We start from the raw sequence: 20,430 nt of genomic DNA on the forward strand, positions 1-20,430 counted from the left end.
CAACGCCAGTCAATGCGTTGTGATAAAAGTCAATGCCGGGCGATTCGAAACCCTAGGTTAACGTCGGTCAACGCGTAACTATAGGTCAATGCCAGTCAACGCGTTGTGATAAAAGTCAACACTGGGTGATTTGAAACCCTAGGTTAACACCGGTCAACACGTAACCCTAGGTCAACGTCAGTCAACACGTTGCAATAAAAGTCAAAGTGAATCAATATATCATGATGGAGATAGTCAGTTCAAATTTAACTTGATGATACGAGCCAAAATCAACTCATCGGTTTTGATTCAAGATTTCGATGACGGCCAGACGATAAACGCAGCGTTAGGAGAAATTCAGCTATTCGTCAAAATATCAAATAGATCGAAAATCGAAGGAGTCAAGAATCAAAGCTAATTACAGGTCCTTTTACACTGACTGAAGGTTGGACCGATCATATCCAAAGTATTTTAGGCTCATCTATAAAAGAAACGAGACTGAAACACTTTGGAGGGGGTATTTGTAGGCGTTAAAAATTACCTATAGGTCCTCGCACACGGCTCGAGATAGAGAGAAGACGATGAATATCGCTATCTGAGTCACAAGAGCTTATTTGATGCTAACAAACACATGAAGTGAGTCGATGGACCATACGAAGCAACGAAACTTCAGAATAACGGGAACAAGAGCTGATCAGGAGCACGCGTCATTTACGAAAGGTGGAGCACCCCTCATGTCTCATTTACTCCACATATGATTCAATCATGGGAGACTATAGATCTCCTCGTCAGTTTTCCAATGCATATTGAATCACGTAATTCTGAGTCTGGATGACAAATTTACGGTGGAAACAAACTCGACGCGTCAAAACCAGAAAAAGCTAAACCGGGACACCCCGGGTGTCTTGGCTTGGCCAAGACACTTATAAGTGTCTCGGATTGGCCTGGCCGAGATACTTATAAGTGTCTCGGCCAAGCCAAGACACTCAGAAGTGTCTGCAATACAAAAAACGCTGATTTTGGTTGTTTTCGGCAGTTTTTCGATCGTTAACCGTCTGGATTTGCTCCAACTGATCTGATAATATGGTTAAGTGGTTTCAATTAAAGATAAGAGGGAATTGACAGTTCTTATCCGAACACAGGGCTCCTAAAGCCTATAAATACAGCCCCAGGGCCTTTATTTTTTCAGATCTGGAATTCTCGAACGTTGGCGAAGCCCTGTCAAATTGAGGACTAAAGAGTCATGAATTTCAGAGAGGAGGAGGAGACTTCAGCGGATTCTTCGGCATAAAGAAGAGGAGTTCATCAGATCTGTAGCCCGGTACATCCCTTAAGATTACCCCGTTGCGATGATCTTAAGAAGAGCAATTATCTCGCTGTTGCCGAGATAAACGCTTTGGCTTCTTGATTCCTTCACGAATCGACGAAGCTCCAGATCTGATCTGATCATTTGGTGGTCCACAGATATCAACGTCCCCGTCACAGGCCAAGATCCCACGCAAGCAGCGGGCGATAAACACCCGTTGCATTTCTTTGAAGAGAGTTGTATTTTTCTTATTTTCATTATGTAAGAAATTCTTATAAAAAGACTAATTTTACTTTGAATCTGTTATCGATAAACGTGTAATAGATTCAGTAATAAAGATATCAACTTTCACCGCAAACATCAAGCACTGAAGTTCGCCAGCACGAACAAAGCTCGCATGCATGCTTGACTCGCCAGCACGAGTCAAGTCCACTCGAACGCTAAAGTTCGCCAGCACTAACAAAGCTCGTTTGCATGCTTGACTCGCCAGCATGAGTCAAGTCCACTCAAGCAATACAAGTGAGAGGAATGACATCTCTCAACAATATATGGTCACATCCCATGATTAAAGGGAGTGATCATGCTGTCTCTTCCCTATTTAAGAGCCCCTCCTGGCTACATGAAAGGGGTTCGGTTAGGTTGGTTTTTCGGCTGATTAGCTCACTTCTCAATTGGCTAGTGACCCACTCTTTGCATTGTTCTTGCACTGTAGCTTCTTCTTCCAGCTTTCGGCCTTGATAGCCTTTAAACTTAGGAACTCGAACTTGGTCAACACGAGCTTCTACTGCGTACTGAAGCTCACCTGCAACTTCGCTCGGATCGTCCAAGGGAAGCAAACTCAGTCCCGACACTAAGGGAGGAGTCCTATTGCTACCAAAAACCTCACATTAAACAAGGAGGGCATTCCCTCCGCTTCTGTTATAACTTTGATTGATTAGTTTGTAGTAAGCTATTCTTATTAATACAAACAAAATCCACATCTCAGGAAATCAAATTTTACACCTACATTGAGGATAAAATGTCTAAAATTAGTCCGATATGATAGTTTAATAAAGAAAACTCATGGAAGTTTTCTTTATCAAAGGAGTGTAGAAAACGGCGTCGAATTGTTCAAAATATTGAAAAACATAAAAATTCAACATCCTAGGTGTGGTTCGTGCCATACCCAGGTGTGGTAGAATCTGTCATGTTGTCAGGGGTGTGGTGCGTGCCATACCCGGATGTGTCAGACTTATTTTAAGATACCCACCCTATTTTGGATTGGGTTTGTTATAAATAGAAACACATGTTTGTAGGGTTATGAGAGAGAGTTTGAATAGAGAATTTGGGTTCTGTTTAGCACTTTGAGAGGGAGACTATTGTGAGGGAGTTAGAGATCATTGGTTGTGTTATTTTGAGAGTTGTTTGAGAGATTGTAACCTCTTATTTCCCCACCATATAGTGAAATCTCCCATTCCTCTCCCTGTGGATGTAGGCAATTGCCGAACCATGTAAATCTTTGTGTTTGTGTATGATTTTGGCCATTATTTTGTGAATTGCACTCGTGTTTTGTTTGGTTCTTCTCCCATCGCTCGTCGACTCATTTGGTTCGCGAGCATGCTTCCGTACGGCGCGTGACAAGTGGTTTAAGAGCTAAGATTTTTAGATATAGGGTTTTGCATTAGGTGGAGGAAGATTCGCTATTGGAAGCTTAGTTCTTGCAGATCTAGGCTTCTATGGAGATAGTGTTAAGGAGTTATCGTTGAATATCTCGCTTTCCTCGTGTGGTTAGGAGATCGTGTTGGAATCCTCTAGGGTTCAGTTGGGTAATTTCTTAATTCCATCAAATTTCAAATATTTCTTTACAATTGGAGTTAGTTTGCAATGAGAGAAGAAGTTGGTGAAAGCAGTAAGGCGATGACGAGTACAGTTTAAGTTACACTTTAAAATACAAAGATTGGTGTTGTGAAGTATGATGAAAAAATCAACTTTGGTTTATGGATGAGTGATGTGCAAGATTCACTGAATGCTTAAAATTTGGAAGAGACCATCATGGTCCATGAGAGGCCACCGAAGTATGATGAGACGATATGGGACAAGATGAATCGAAACGCTTGTGGGGTAATTAGATATTGTTTAGAACAAGAGTTGAAATATGATGTGATTGGCATGACATCTGTGATGAAAATATGGGAGATTCTTAATAATAAATATCTTACAAAGAGTATTGAGAACCGTTTACACTTGCTATGAAGATTGTTCAGATTTCAGATGTCCAGGGGTACCTCACTTGTGGATCATATGAACAACTACACAAAGTTATTATCGGACTTAGCGAACATTGATGAAAAGATAACGGATGAGTACAAGATGATTATTTTATTAGGCTCCTTACCTGATGAGGAGTATGATACCTTTGTGCTCACTTTGTTGAACGGTAGATCTTCCATCACCTATAGTGAAGTGACTAATACGTTGACGAATTATGATTTGAGGAGGACGGACAAAGAGACTTCCAGAGCTAGCACTTCAGGAGAGGCCTTGTGGACGAGAGGAAGGAGCTCATATCCAAGAGGTGGCAATAGAGGAAGGCCAAAGTATAGAGGCCACTACCAACCAGCAAAGAACATATATGCTTTTTGCAATGAACAAGGACATTGGAAGAGAGATTGTTCGAAACTCAAAGAGAAGGAGAAATGCAAGAAGAAGGGCTCAAAGGCCAATGTGGAACGTCACTAGAGGTGATGATTCAGATGATTCCTACTTTTCTCTATTGATTACTCTAGAAGTAAACCATGTGGATGCATGGGATTGGATGCTGGATTCCGGCGCTACTTATCATGCGACTCCCCGACGAGATTGGTTTGCATTGTTCAAGAAACTTGATGGGGGTGTGGTAGTCATGGGAAATGATCAATCATGTGGTATTTGTGAGATAAGTACCGTCAGGATTCGAACGCACGATGGAGTTGTTCGAGAGCTGAATAAAGTGAGATTTGTTCCTCAGTTGAAGAAGAATCTTATTTCCGTTGGAGCTTTGGAGGTAAAGGGATTCAATGTGACTTTTGAGAGTGTTGTAGCAAAAGTTACTAAGGGGTCTTTGGTAGTGATGAAGGGGGTTCATAGTAGGAATTTATATTACTTGAAGGGAAGCACTGAGATTGGTCAGGTAGCTTCAGCTATATTAGAGGCAGACACGAGCAGACTTTGGTACTATAGGTTGGGGCACACAGGTAAAAAGTCACTGTAGATTTTATACAAATAGGGGCTATTGAAGGGAGCCAAGAGTTGGAAGATAGAATTTTGTGAGCACTGCGTTCTTGGTAAGAAGAAAAAGGTAAAGTTTCGGACAACCATACATAGGATGACTGGCATCTTGGACTATGTGCACACAGATGTTTGGGGTCCTACCAAGATGGCATCACTTAGTGGTCGACATTAGTTTGTCACGTTTATGGATAACTATTTTAGGCGTTGTTGGGTTTACACCATGAAGCATAAGAATAAAGTCCTAGAGTTATTTGTGGAGTGGAAGAGAAGATTATAACTACAGACCGGAGAAACATTAAAACGTTATGAAAGGATACAAGCTTTGGGATCCAATTGATAAGAAGATTGTGCTGAGTAGAGATGTTACTTTTAATAGGGCTTTGATCTTGAAGCTTCTCAGCTCTTATCAGGTGGAGAGCATCCCGACAGAGGAGATATCACAGGTGGTGGAGATTGATACAGCTCTACATTGTCCAGATGGGACCATATCCATTAGAGTGCCAACTGAGGTGATGGTAAGTAAGCACAGTGATGATTTGGAGAATACAGGTTTAGCAGAGCAGAATCAGGGACCGACAGCTTAGGTTCAGGATTCGATTGCGGTTCGGAGACCCAGGAGAGACATACAGTTGCTAGCTAGGTATACAAATATAGTCATTGCTTATGCACTTCCAGTAAAGAGTGTCGATGAGATGGTTCCTACTACATTCAGAGAGGCTGAGCAGAGTTTAGAGGCTGATTTATGGTAGGAAGCTATGCAGGAGGAGACAGAGTCTCTTCACAAGAACGACACATGGAAGCTTGTCGAGCTTCCAAAGGGGCAGAAGGCTATTAGTTGCAAATTGGGTGTATATGAAGAAGGAGGGCATTTAAGGTACTCTTGTGACGTTCAAAACTAGGTTGGTAGCAAAGGGTTATGCACAAGAAGAATGCATTGATTACAATGAGGTCTTCTCTCCGGTGGTGAAGCACTCTTCGATTCGGATCTTGCTAGCTTAGGTGGCACAGTATGGTTTGGAATTGGATCAATTAGATATGAAAACAAGATTTCTTCATGGTGATCTTGATGAGGAAATCTATATGACTCAGTCATTAGGGTTTCAAGCTACAGGGAAGGAGAAATTAGTTTGTAGGCTAAAGAAATCGCTATACGGATTGAATCAATCTCTACGACAGTGGTGTAGCCGATTTGATGGGTTTATGCTCGGTCATTTGTACATTAGGAGACAGTTTGATCCTTGTGTATATTATCACAAGTTGCGAGGAGGTGCGTACATCTATTTGTTTCTTTATGTCGATGACATGTTCATTGCTTCTATTTCCAGATCCACTATAAATGAGTTGAAGGTACAGCTTTCAAAAGAGTTCGAGATGAAGGATTTGAATGAAGCGAAGCGCATTGTATGGATGGAGATCGGTAGAGACAGAGATAAGGGTAGAATTTGTTTGACGCAGGTGACTTATTTAAAGAAAGTTCTACAAGGATTTAATATGAGCATAGATACGAAGCCAATTAGTGTACCTTTGAGAGCCCATTTGAAGCTTTCAGTTGACCTCTAATTAAAGACAGTTGAATCTAGAGAGTTAATGTCGAAGACTCCGTATGCGAGCGCAGTTGGAAGTTTGATATACGTCATGGTTTGTACGAGGCCGGATTTGTCATAGGTAGTGAGCATAGTTTCGAGATACATGCATGACCCAAGTCTGGATCATTGGGATGTCATGAGATGGATTTTGAGGTACATTCGAGGTACTCTCAACGTTGATTTGGTATTTGAGCGGGACACTAGCCGTGGGCAGCTATGTATTGGTTATGTTAATTCAGACTATGCTGAAGACTTTGATTAATGTCAGTCAACAACGGGGTATGTGTTCACTTTGACCCGTATGCCGGTGTGTTGGAGATGTACCTTGCAGTCTACGGTGGCTTTATCGATGATGGAGACAGAGTATATGGTGATTACGGAGGCTGTTAAGGAGGTGATCTGGCTTCAAGGACTTTTAGAGGATCTTGGTGTTTCCTAATGATCAGTCACCATTTATTGTGATAGCATGAGTGCTATCTATTTGGTGAATAATTAGGTTTTTCATGTGAGGACGAAGCATATTAACATTCGTTATCACTTCATTCAGGATGTTCTTAAAGATGGGGATGTAGAGCTCGTGAATGTCCACACAAAAGATAATCCAGCAAATATGCTCACAAAGGTGGTTCTGAGCAATAAGTTTGATCATTGTAGAAACTTATTACAAATTCGTGATTGTTGAGCTCGTTCGTGGCCATTTGGATGAACTACGGGAAGGTTGATCTCTTGGGAGAGGGGGTACATAGGCAACCACATTGGTGTAGCTGGATTTGGCGAGACGACGCATTGATGCTCATGTTGGTGTTAGCTTAGTTTTGGGAACACTTCGTCGAGGTGAAGAATTGTAAAATGCGGCGTCGAATTGTTCAAAGTGTTAAAAATGTAAAAATTCAGCAGCCTGGGTGTGGTGCGTGCCACACCCAGGTGTGGCAGAATCTGTCCTATTGTCAGGAGTGTGGTGTGTGCCACACCCAGGTGTAGCAGAATATGTCCTATTGTTAGAGATGTGGTGTGTGCCACACCCGGGTGTGGCAGACTCGTTTTCAGATTCCCATCCTGTTTTGGATTGGGTTTGTTATAAATAGAAACACATGTTTCTAGGGTTATGAGAGAGAGTTTGAACAGAGAATTTGGGTTCTTTTGAGCACTTTGAGAGGGAGATTATTATAAGGGATGTTGGGAATTATGGAGGCTATGCTAAACCCTTAAAAATCAAGAAAGCGCAATAGAGAAAAGCACAGTAAGATTTACGAGGTTCGGCAAACTTTCCTACATCCTCGGGAGCCACATAGTAATTTTTTTATTAATCTAAAGAAAAATTATAAATCTTAAAGCAGATCTCCAACTGAGATCTCTCAATAAATGCAAATCTTCACTGTAGCTACAGTGAAGATTCCCCTCATAAATCCCCCTTCAAGATCACTGAGTGTTGGAGAAAAGAGAAAAGTAGAAAAAATCACCACCACCGCCAGGAGTTGAGCAATCACGATAAGGAGAGAAGAAGCCCCAGATCTCGTGCACTGGGTTCCCTTTTATAAAGGAACCCTGGCGACAGGCTATCACTCATCTGCGTGTGCTCAAGCTCACCTGCACCTCAACCTCACCTAAAGCACGCACGTGCTCGACCTCACCTGAAGCACGAGCACTCGAGCTCGCTTGGATCTCGCCCGCTCGAGCTCGCCTGTAGTGCTCGACCTAAAGCCTGCATAACCTCGGCCTCACCTGTGTCAACTCGAACTCGCCTGATTTGCATTGTCGACCTCACCTAAAGTCACCTTGAGCTCGCCCTCGCCTGGACCGCATGTGTTGAGGTTTGGATCTACACCCAAAACTAACAATTTTCCACTTGGAGACCAAACCGCCGTCAACAGGCTATCTCAACAAGCACCTTCTCCTGCCTGGAGAATCATCTTGCTCATAGTGATTGTGTAGCTCTGCCTTCATCTCTTACATGTGAATGCCAACTAAAGTTACGTACAACTTCAGTTTCTGAATGGTCACTGCTTTTATTAACATATCTGTTTGATTCTTACTTCCTGGAATCTTCTCTAGCTTTAACACATCATCTTCCATCAGTGATCTGATGAAGTAGTAACTAAGCCCAATATGTTTTGTTCTTGAATAAAATGCAGAATTCTTGGCCAAGTGTTTCACACTCTGACTATCACTGTACAAAACATTCTTCTCCTGTTTGAATCCCAGATCTGTTAACAACCCTGAAGCCATATTATTTTTTTACTATCTTCAGTCACTGCAATATACTTAGCTTTTGTAGTGGACAGAGTAAAAATCTTTTGTATCTGTGACATCCAACTAATAGCTATAGTTCCAACAATGAATACATAGCTGGTGGTGCTTCTTTGGTGATCAACTTTACCTCCGAAGTCTGCATCTATGTACCCTTATATTTTCACCTCTCCCTTACCAAAGTGCAAACACTTCCGTGTGGTGCCTCATAAATACCTCAGAATCCATTTGACCGCTTCCCAATGGGATTTTCTTAGAATCGACATAAACCGGCTGACAACTCTCATTGCATGACCAATGTCTGGTCTTATACAGACCATTGCGTACATCAAATTTTCAATGGCCGATGCGTAAGGAACCTTAACCAAACTCTCTTTTTCTTCTTTTGAATGAGGAGACTGATCCTTTGATAGGCGAAAATGGCTAGCCAATAGTGTGCTACTTGGCTTGGTGTCCCCCATGTTAATCTCTACAAAACATAGTTGATATACTCTGTCTGAGACAACTGAAAGAACCCTTTCTTCTTGTCTCCCGTGATTTGCATTCCAATGATTTTCTTTGCTGGACCCAAGTCTTTCATGTCAAACTCCTTTAACAACTGCTGCTTCAAACTTCTGATATCCTCCATATCTATACCTGTAACTAACATATCATCAACATATAGTAGTAAGATGATATAACTAGACTGATATCTTTTAAAGTAGCAACAAAGGCCGGCGTTGCACTTCTGGAAACCTTCCTTGTGCATGAAGTCGTTAAACTTTCTGTACCACTGTTTTGGGGCTTATTTCAAACTATACAGGCTCTTCTTAAGTCTGCACACTAGGTTCTTCTTCTTTTCTTCTAGAAAACCTTCTGGTTGGTGCATGTATATCTCCTTTTCTAGATCTCCGTGAAGAAACGTCGTCGTCACATCTAACTGCTCGAGATGAAGATCTTCAATAGCTACAATACTCATCACTGTCCTAATAGTATTGAGCTTTACCACGGGAACAAAAATGTTGGTGTAGTCAATTCCTTCTTTCTGCTCGAATTCTTTAACAACTAGCCGGGTTTTATATCTTATGGAGCCATCATGCTCCTCTTTTACCCGATACACCTATTTGTTGTGGAGTGTCTTCTTATCTGTGGGCAACTCAGCTAGTTCCCATGTCTAGTTTGAGATAAGAGACTTCATCTCTTCTTTCATGAAAAACTCACACTCACTCGCATCTCCACTCTGATAAGTTTCATCATAGCTTTTAGGCTCCCCTCCATCTGTCAGCAACAGATAGTTCATATATCTCCTATTGGACACAAGAGGCCGAGAAGATCTTCTCAATATCGAAGCTGGTGCGTCGGGCTCTTGCGCACCGTTCTATCCAACATGCTCTTCTGACTGAGGACATGCCGCATTTGGTTCTTTCGAGAGGTTACCTGAGACATCATCTATATTGATAATCATATTTTTATTACAATTTTATATCCTCATTATCTATTTTACATGAATAAATATACCATTAATAATTATTGTTAGCTTAGTTTGCACATAATTGAATAAAAATATATATAAATATTATTAAATATAAAAACCCCTCAAAAATCTCTCTTCTTAATTTTGTAGCATTTTTGAAGCCCAAAGAGCACAAATGAATTATGAAGCAAGGCTAAAAATCCTCCATCACATTAATGCACAGCCCACAAAATCTTCATGGACCGGATTTGTTTTGAAAATCAAAAGAAAACTTCATGAAGGAGATTGGGCTGCATTTTCATTTTCTTGAATTGGGCCGGACTTGGAGTTATGAAAATCACATGTGCACAAGGGGACATGGGCTGCAACTTTAATTTTGAAAATCAAAACCCCAATGGACCAGACCTATTGATTGCTGCAGATGATCTTTTTCGGTTTTGAAAATAATGAAGCTCAATTTTGGAAACCAAAGTGCAACCGGACTTTGACCTGAAGCTTTATTTCCCAATGGACCGGTGCTGCAAAGAGTTAGGTTTTGAAAAGCTCAATGGGCCGAAAATCAACCAGACTTTGGACTGCTGCTGGAGATTTAATTTTGAAAAGCTCAATGAGCCGAAAATCAAATGGACTTTGGACTGTACTGCAGATTTTAGATTATCAAATGAAAATAAATTGGGCCTCCTATGTTGGGCTAGAGAAGAACAAAAAACAAATTCAAATGTGGAGATTGTTACTTGGGGCTCAAGACAAATCCAATGGCTCATATTCATTGAAGATTACTATAAATAGGGGTAGAGAGTGAGGGGTTAAGGGTGTGAAAATTTTGTAAACTCCTTTTGAAGAGGAGGGCTACTCTTAATTGAGAAGGCCTTACAAAAAAAATTGTAACTTTAGTTGTAATTAATAATAATAATTTTTTCCTCTTTAAATTTGTTCTTTCTCCTCTTGTTGAATGATGAGGATGGAGATGAAGAGCAATTTGAAGGTTTGCATTTCTTTTCTCTTTTATTTCTTTTTAGTAATTTCTTTATTATTGCTTATTAGTTAGATTTAAATTCATGCTTGTAGTGTAGATTTAATTTCTTGTCTTTTTATTTCTTTTTGCACTTTAATTTGTAGAGTAGATTTATTTTCTTGTATATAATTTTTGCAATTTATTTTGTAGTTTAGATTTTTATTTTCTTTGTAGTTAGATTTATTTCTTGTTCATAGTTTAGATTTTTTTCTTTTTATTTTTTTAATTAGTTCATTTTCTTCTTGCTTTTATTTCTTAAGATGTGAATTTAATTCTTATAAGAATCTTAGAATTGTATGAAACTAGTCTAATTTCCTTTATATTGTATGAATTATTCTCTTGTACTTAAAATTTTCATGTTTAGGATAATCAACTAGAGAACTAATCGGTAGAAGAAGAATTTGATAATCTATGCTTTCCTTAAATGGTTTGATATGTTATGCTTATGAATTCTAGGATTATTATCATGTTGTTGTTCTTATCATGAATAGTAATTTTAACTTAGATGATAATTTGATAGGTTACACTTTTCTTAAATGGTTTGATAATCTATGCTTAATAAATCTAAGTTGAAATATGATAAAAAGAGAATAGTTTGTATTTTGTAATTGAAATTGGTTAGTGGATTATATTCTAGATTTCTTACCTCTTTTGAATCCTCCATCTTAACTTTCTTAAATTTTCTTTTCATTCTTGGTTTATTTCTTGATTTTATTCATTCTTCTTTCTTGCCTTGTGATTTTATTTATTCTTTGATTCTTTCTTCTCTAAAATTCAATTTATTATCTTTTGCATATATTCACAACAATCACTCATCACATTCACACTTATTCTTTATTCCTAATTGTCACGCACAAAACATAAGAACCATTTCTAATAATCTCTTAAAATCACATTCCTCGTGGGATCGATATCTTTTTATACTATAACTTAATAAATTGTGCACTTGCAATTTTGGTACATAATTATGCCGCATCATGTATCTACAAATATTGACTTGCTCTCCACTAAGTCAAAGGCATTTGTCTTGTACATGTCCTTGTACATCACATTCTCGTTGAATATCACATCTTTGTTGTGGATCACTTTCTTGTTTTCGTTATCCCAAATACGGTAGCCAAACTCATCTTCACCATAGCCGATGAAAGTGTATTTCTTAAACTTAGGATCAAGCTTATTCCTGCCTTGATCGCTGATGTGAACATAGGCTACACAACTAAAAACTCTCAGATGTGATAGTTTTACCTCCTTTTTGCACCATACCTCCTCTAGTATTCTGTGCTCCAATGGAACCGATGGACCTCGGTTGATCAAGTAAGCTGGTGTGTTGACTACTTCTGCCCAGAACTACTTCGGTAGACCTGATTATATATGGATGCTTTCGTCTCTCTCTGTCAACATTCGTTCATCCGCTCAGCTATACTATTATGCTGAGGGGTGTCGGACACGGTTCTCTCCATTCTGATCCCGTGCTCATAATAGAACTTCTTAAATTTTGTGTCTTCATACTCACCACCATTGTCACTCGTGAGCTTCTTTATTCTCAAACATGTCTCATTCTCGATCATAGCTTTCCATCTCCTGAAAGCTTCAAACACTTCTGACTTGTGCTTCAGAAAGTAGACCCACACTTTTCGAGAGTGATCATCAATAAAAGTCATGAAGTAGTGTTTCCCACCAATAGATGCGGTGGTGGTTGGTCCCCAAACATCTGAGTGAACGAGCTCTAGCTTCTCCTTCTTTGGGGTTCTGCCACTTGTCTGAAAACTAACTCTCTTCTGCTTTCCAAGTATACAATCTTCACATATGTCTATCTCTATTGACTCTAGACCTGGGAGCTTTCCCTTTGTGTGCATAATCTTCATCTCCTTCTCACTCATATGACCAAGTCTCTGGTGCCATAAATTTAAAGCATCATTGCCTGCTGTAACTGAGATCAAACAGCATGCACCTATTGTCATATATAGCGTATCAGTCTTCTTGTCTCGAGCAATCGTCATTGCGCCTTTTGAGATCTTCCAATCATCTCTATGAAAGGTCGTAGTGTAGCCTTCACCAGCCAGCTGTCCTACTGAGATTAAGTTCTTTCTCAGGTAGGGAATATGCCTAACATCCTTCAGCTCTTATGCTATCTCGTTCAACTTAATTTTCACTACACCTTTGCCTATAATTGCACACGGTTGATCATCACCAAGATATACATATCCAAGATTATCGGGGACATAACTCTTGAAGAATTCTTTTTGAGAAGTAGCATGGAACGATGCTCCTGAATCTAACACCTAAGATTCCTCTTTGCTTTCTAAAGAAAATATCAATGCATCGTCTCCTCCTAGGGTGGAAATAACAGTCACCTCTTCCTTCGTCTCCTTCTCCTTCTGTGCACTTTTGCACTGATTCTTGTAATGCCCCATCTTCCCACAATTCCAACACTCGATGGTCTTCAAGATGTTGCTTGGATTCCTGGACTTGGACCTCCTATCCTTTGATCTACCTCTGTAGTTTGATTTACCTCATTTGTTTCCTCTGGTTGAATTTCTATCTCTTGATTCTATATGTAATACTAAAGAGGTTGTAGCTTCACCCGGCTCTCTCCGTTGGATCTTCTTACTGAGAACCAGATCACGAACGTCATCGAACTTTAACTTGTTGCTTCCGGACGAGCTACTCATAGTCATAACTCACAACCATGACTGTAGCGTTCTAACTTTCTGGTAGGGAAGACAAAAGTATCAACGCTTGAACTTATTCATCAAACTCAATTTTAACTGAACTCAATTGTGTTGTGACCGTATTGAGTTCATTTAGGTGTTGTGCTACTGATGCGTCTTTCGTCATTTTTAGATTGAATAATCGCCTCATCAAATAAACTTTATTTGTGCATGATGTCTTCTCATACATATTTGAGAGTGCTGTCATAAGACCCGTCATGGTCTTCTCCTTCGCTATGTTGAACGTAACATTATGAGTTAGTGTCAATCTAATAACTCTGGTAGCTTATCTGTCTAGAAGGTTCCACTCATCTTCCTTCATAGACTCTGGCTTCTTCCCTGAAAGGGGTTGATACAGATTCTTTTGGTATAGATAATCCTCCATATGCATCTTCCAAAATCCAAAATATGTTCCATCAAACTTCTCTAATCTCATATTTCCTTCATCTGCGGCCATGGTTCCCACTTGAATCCAACTCCCTCTAGATCGTTTCAGGCTGTGATACCAGTTGTTGGGAATTATGGGGGCTATGCTAAACCCCTAAAAATAAGAAAGCATAATAGAGAAAAGTACACTAAATTTTACGAGGTTCGGCAAACTTACCTACGTCCTAGGGAGACACACAGTAAATTTCTTTATTAATCTAAAGAAAAATTATAAAGCTTAGAGCAGATCTCAAACTGAGATCTCTCAATAAATGCATATCTTCATTGTAGCTACAGTGAAGATTCCCCTCTTAAATCCCCCTTCAAGATCACTGAGTGCTGGAGAAAAGAGAAGAGCAGAAAAAAATCGTCGTCGCTGCAAGGAGTTGAGAAATCATGAGAAGGAGAGAAGAAGCCCTAGATCTCATGCTCTGGGTTCCCTTTTATAAGGGAACCCTAGCGACAGGCTGGTGACATGCTGTCGTTCGCCTGCAAAGTGAACCCTAGCGACAGGCTGGTGACATGCTGTCATTCGTCTGCATGCGCTCGAGCTCGCCTGCACCTTAACCTCGCCTGAAGAACGTTCGCGCTCGACCTCGCCTAAAGCACGAGCGCTCGATCTCGCCTGGATCTCGCCCGCTCGAGCTCGCCTGCAGCACTCAACATCGCCTGCATAGTCTCGACCTCGCCTGATCTGCGTTGTCGACCTCACCTAAAGTCGCCTCGAGCTCGCCCTCACCTGGACCGCCTGCGTCAAGGTTTGGATCTACACCCAAAACCAACAAGAGAGTGAGTGATCATTGGTTAGGTTATTTTGAGAGTTATTTAAGAGATTGTAATCCGTTATTTCTCCTCCACATAGTGAAATCTCTCCATCCTCTCCTCGGCGACGTAGGCAATTGCCGAACCACGTAAATCTCTGTGCTTGTGTGTGATTTTGGTCGTTATTTTTTGAATTGCACTCGTGTTTTGTTTGGTTCTTCACTCATCGCTCGCTAACTCGTTTGGTTCGCGAGCACGCTTCCGCACGGCGCGCGACAAGGAGTATGATAGTTTTCTGAAATTTAGTCAAAGTTAAAATCATAAAGGTATTTTTATCCACCCTGCATATAAAAACTATTTTTATCCACCCGGCATATAAAAACTATCTTTACGCATTCTCTCCAAAGGAACAGGATGAAGATAATACAGTCAAAAACCCAAAAATAAAAATAAAAATAAAAAAGGGGGAAAAGTCTCCTAGCTCTCTAATTTTAAGCTACCTATCCATCTTTCCCGCCTTTTTTGCAGGCGCACTCCATTCATCACTTCCAACTTCAAACATTTATTAACAACTAAACCTCCCCATCAAATGATGATCTGATCTATACTCTAGACCCCTATCAATTCTCCCAACCACAGCATTCTTCAAAGTGACCCTTGCCTCTTTCCCAATTCCACTCAAACTAGACCTTGAATCCCCATTCTCATTGAAAGAAACCCTCCCCTTCATCATAATTGAAGGCGACAGCTCCGACCTCTGCTTCGGCGCGCTCGGTGACCGGGCTTTAGCATCAGAGCTCCGGGTGCTCGCCATGTAGCTCGGCCAATGCGGGCTGCTGCATACTGAGCTCGAGATTCTCGGGGTGCTCGTCGCGGTTATCGACAGCGATGAGCTTTCGTGAAGATATCGGCATCTGGGTATTTGAATTTGTAGAGAGGAGAAATTGGGGTTCATTTCGATGAAGTCCGAGCTCCCCATTTCCTGCAAACATATCAGTTAGAGAATTTATATGCATACCGAATAGATTGAGTTATGGGTTTATGAAGTCAGAGTTTGAGTAGTACCACCGTCCGAAATTTTCCATCATCATAGAGAAAGGCTGGACATTTCTCAGGTTTCATTGTGGCCTGAGCTCGAATGAGAGCCTGCATACTTTGAAGAACTAAAGCTGTTCGTTTTCTCACAAGAGAGCCTTTAACTAAAGCCTGCAGCTTCACTAATCCTCTGAGAGCTCTAAGAGCTTTCTTTGCCTGCAAAAACAGAGTACCGCATAAGAAAAATTGATTTTCCCCCGCTTCTTCCCCAAAACAGAGCAAAATTGGGTATCACCAAGTATCCTCTAAATGCTGACTGAATTCTGATTGCAGCCCAGTTCTCTATCAAACTACTGCTTCTCTTGCACCGCATTTTCACCACCGCAACCGCCGCCTGCATTGCTTGCTTGCTCTGCTCATCATTACTCTGCTCAGAACTTGGCCATTTTGATTTCTCTTTTTCTTTCTCCTTAACGCAACACAAGTTAAAAAGAAACCGACCCATTAAAGAACGGAGGAGAATGAGAGCAAGCAAAAGAGAGAAAGAGGTGTAAAGGCAAAGGAAGAGCGAAGCTAAAGCGGTGGATTCCGCTGCGTTTGGGAAATGGGCGATGATTTGGGTCGGTAGATTAAATTAAGGGATCGATATCAGAGTTCAGCTGACATTTGGAGAGCTAGAAATAGAACAGCTAAGAGAGAGAGAGAGAGATGAGAAGAGGACCACTGACTTTTGAGATTGAGGAGATTAAAGATTGTGAGGACGTACTAATCTTTGGACTTTTTTGGTGGTGTAATGATGGTAAGGATTTGTTAAGTCGAAAGGATTTTGACAGAGAGAGAGCAAAAGAAAGAGGGGAAGTGAATGAAGTCAACTTGTGACACTTAGATTTTAGGTGACGTCATTTTGGGTAAAGGAGAATATGAGATAGGAAAATGATATAAGCACACCATCAACCACACCATCAACCATACATCCTCTTCTGCTACAGTACAGCGGGCCCCGTATGAAATTTTTTAAAAAATTTAATACGGGGTCCGCTGCATTGTAGCAGGTGATACGAGTTGCCGTGCGAACACCTTTGATCGTGGAATTATTGTTTGTGAAAAATTTATAGTAAAAAGACAGTGAAAGAAAATGAACTTGTATTCTCTCAAAATTGATTACAATTTGGATTTTCTGATTACAAAAGAGAAGAGAATGATCTGGATTCTCCCCTTTGTTTAAAACTGGGTTCTTCACGGTGGCGATGGAGTGTCTCCCTCGAATGTTCGTGTCGAGTTTGCTCTCCGTTGACGATCCGACGTTTTGCTTCACTGGAACGATGTCTTCTCCTCACGGTTTGACGTTATGGAGAACTTGCAAAGCAAGTTTTAGAACTCTGAATGAGTTTAGAAGAACTCTGCGAAAGAGTTGATTTGAACCGAAAGTCGGTTAATAAGCCAATGCTAGAAGAAAGCTCCGTTGTCGAAGTTGAAGATGATCTTCGTTGGAGGATGATGTCGATCTCCTCAAAAGCTCGCCCAAGGATCTCTCCTGTTGCTGCCAAACCGAAGGGTCAATCCGAGCCAATAAGTTCTAACCCAGACCGAACCCCTGAACTGAATTGATTTTTAGTTTTTTATAGAGGATTAAGGGGTGTAACTACCCCTTAAATCGCTCCTAAGTGGGGTGTAACCGCCCACAAATCGTGGAAAACAGTTCTGAAACTGTTGAAGGGTTTAAAGGGTGTAATCCCCCCTAAAATCTCTCCATAATGGGGTGTAACCGACCCCATTAAGTGGAGATACGGTTTTAAAACCGTTCAGGTTCTGTTTGAACCACTCAAACGGAAAAAACGCAGATCTGACCCCAGCGTTTTGATGTTGCAACGCGGGTTTGACCCCAGCGTTTTGATGCTGCAACGCGGGTCTGACCCCAGGGTTTTGATGTTGCAACACGGGTCCGACCCTAACATTTTGATGCTGCAACGCGGGTCCGACTCCAGCGTTTCAATATTGACACACGGGGAGAACCTCCGTGTTTTGGTGTTGCAACGCAGGTTCGACCCCTGCGTTTTGTTATTGACACACGGGGAGGACCTCCGCGTTTTGTTCTGGGAGTTTGGAACGCGGTCACAAGCTATGCGTTTTGAATCTGGGACGTATAGATGAGCTCCGCGTATGAATTTGAAGAGACCGTCGATTTGTAGTCTCTTTTGCTAGAGCGTTGCAAAGATCATCATCTTGTAATCTTCATCTTGGCTCCTTGAAAATATGAAAATTTTTAAATTATAACCTTCCGAAAGTCGTCAGATTGTAACCTCTATCATCGGTGTTTGATGGGGATCAGCTATCTATTATGATTTTTAGACAGCCTACAATTATCAAAGGTGGGTTGAGGAGAAAACAATAAGAACACAAGAATAACTCAGGTTTTGGGCAAAGAAAAATACATTTTCTAGATTATGAGTATGCACTTTACAATCTCTAACAATCTCACTCTAGAATTGAAGAACAAGCTCTCCAAATCTCAATTACAATCTAATCTCTCTTGATTAAACTCTCTGATTGTTTTAAACCCTAAAACAATCTCTTATATAGGTGTACAAACGAGGGTGACAAAGTGGTAAGTAACCAAGCACAACCCAAACAGGAAAATGCGTAAATAGAGTCCTAAACGAATCTGAAAAACTCCGATGAGTCGACTCATGAACAGTTATGAGTCGACTCATGACCTCATATGAGTCGACTCGTAACTGATGAGTCGACTGGTCAGAAATTTTTGCTAACAGGGCTTGATTTCTTGAGTCGACTCAAAACTGTATATGAGTCGACTCATGACTGATGAGTCTTGATTTCTTGAGTCGACTCAAAACTGTATATGAGTCGACTCATGACTGATGAGTCGACTCATAAAATAATGAGTCGACTGGTCAGAGCCAAACTGCGAACTAGGCTTGGTTTCGTGAGTCGACTCATGACAGGCGTGAGGCGACTCAACCTGATGAGTCGACTCATGTACATGTATGAGTCGACTCACAGGTTAAAATCTGGATACTTTTGTAGGCATATAAAATTGCTTATAGGTCCCTTAGCTCAGCTCGGCACGAACCGACAAACCAACGAGGCGACGAGATCGACGAATCGCATGCAAGCGACGGAATGCACCCATACGCGTTCGGAATCAAGCCAAGTGTTCGAAGAGTCAACGAGTCATCCAACCGAGAGCGGACTCGAACGAATCACGATCGAATCAAGATCGGTTTCGGACTCGAACTCAAAAGTGGGGTTACTGCCAAATCAGGAATCCGACTTACTGCCAAATCAGGAATCAAATCAGAGTCTGGATCAACCGAATCACGGACAGAACCAAAGGCGGAAAACACCAAAACCACCACCTAGAGGGGCTCGGCCGAAGCCGAGCCAACTTCAGGTGGCTCGGCCCAAGCCGAGCCACCTCAAGGTGGCTCGGCCCAAGCCGAGCCACCTCCAGCACCTTGAGCTGGCCACACGTGCACACGGGCACGGGCACAGTAACGAGAGCCTATAAATAGGCCAAGGGGTTCTTCATTTCAAAAGGTTGGAAATTTTGGAGAGAGGCGAAGCCCTGCTGGATTGGAGACTCGGAACTTAAAAAAGATTGAAACTTTGGGACTTCGGGGACTCACTCCTTCAGATCTGGTGCTCGGCGATCATCAACGTCAAATAAGGCAGGTGTTCGAGAGGATCAGATCTCAGATCTACGCAGGCATACTCCGGATCTAAGCTTGGTCTTAGATCCCGAGACTTGGACGATTGTTTCCTTGGTGAAACAATCCTCCCCGGCTATTATTTCCTTGGTGAAATAATACCCGTCGTACTGCGTAGATCCGACCGGATCTAGATCTCGCGGTGGTCCACGGCAAACAACCCCGGCGCAGGCAAAGAACCCACAAAGCGAGCGACCGCAAAACAGGAGCTCGTGATTCGTTCGACAAACAAGGAAACAAAGTTGTAATTTTCATTTCTTTTCAAATTTGATTTTCGTTGTAACCGGATCTTATAAAAAGACCGGATCTTTTGTAACTCAAAAAGTTGTAACTCAAGATGACAATGGAATCAATAACAAAGAAAGACACGAATTTTCCAGCGAACAAAATCAAATGCTGAGTAGGTGAACCCATCCTATTAAACGGCGTGAAGTTAATTAGATTGAACTTCGCCGGATATGGGATCGATTCCCACTCTCTTGGGTATGGACAGGGAATGCTCGTTTTCTTCATCTCTTGAGCGGAAATCAATGTATTGATTTTGCTCTCGAGATTTTTAAATTTCAGATTTTCATCTGTGTTTTCACTAGCATTCTCGTTACCACCCCCTGCATTGACGGGAGGATTATTTGCATTATGAGTCTCGTTTGCATTTGTGTCCTCATCTTCCAGATTAACCTGGTTACGACGACTTGGCTCGCCTTGCTGGTTCGTCAATGCTTGGATTTGTTGGTCATGCATTTCTCTCATGTTTTGCATGGCCATCTGCATTTCGAACCTGAAGGCCTCCTGTTGTTTAGCCATGGCCTCTTCAAGCATCTTGGCCACTTGTTCCGCACTTATCATAAGTGCCTCGCGGGGTTGTCCCTCGCTGGATACCGTATTATCTGATGCAACCGCGGAGCCAGCATCAGATTCTTCATCTTCTGAAGG

At 41.3% G+C, this 20,430-nt stretch overlaps 1 protein-coding gene across 1 annotated transcript in view; it reads right to left on the bottom strand.

Moving 5' to 3' along the window:
* LOC109842334 overlaps positions 15,186-20,430 on the bottom strand; it is a 14,903-nt gene continuing 9,658 nt past the window's right edge. The window contains exons 2-4 of the mRNA XM_020411225.1: positions 16,065-16,238; positions 15,800-15,985; positions 15,186-15,716 (exon numbers count right to left, since the gene is read on the bottom strand). Of these exons, the coding sequence (XP_020266814.1) occupies positions 15,300-15,716; positions 15,800-15,985; positions 16,065-16,238 (777 nt within the window). The 3' untranslated portion in view covers positions 15,186-15,299. The remainder of the gene's footprint in view (positions 15,717-15,799; positions 15,986-16,064; positions 16,239-20,430) is intronic.

Source organism: Asparagus officinalis, chromosome 5 (genome assembly GCF_001876935.1).
Source record: "Asparagus officinalis chromosome 5, Aspof.V1, whole genome shotgun sequence".
Lineage (NCBI taxonomy): Eukaryota > Viridiplantae > Streptophyta > Magnoliopsida > Asparagales > Asparagaceae > Asparagus > Asparagus officinalis.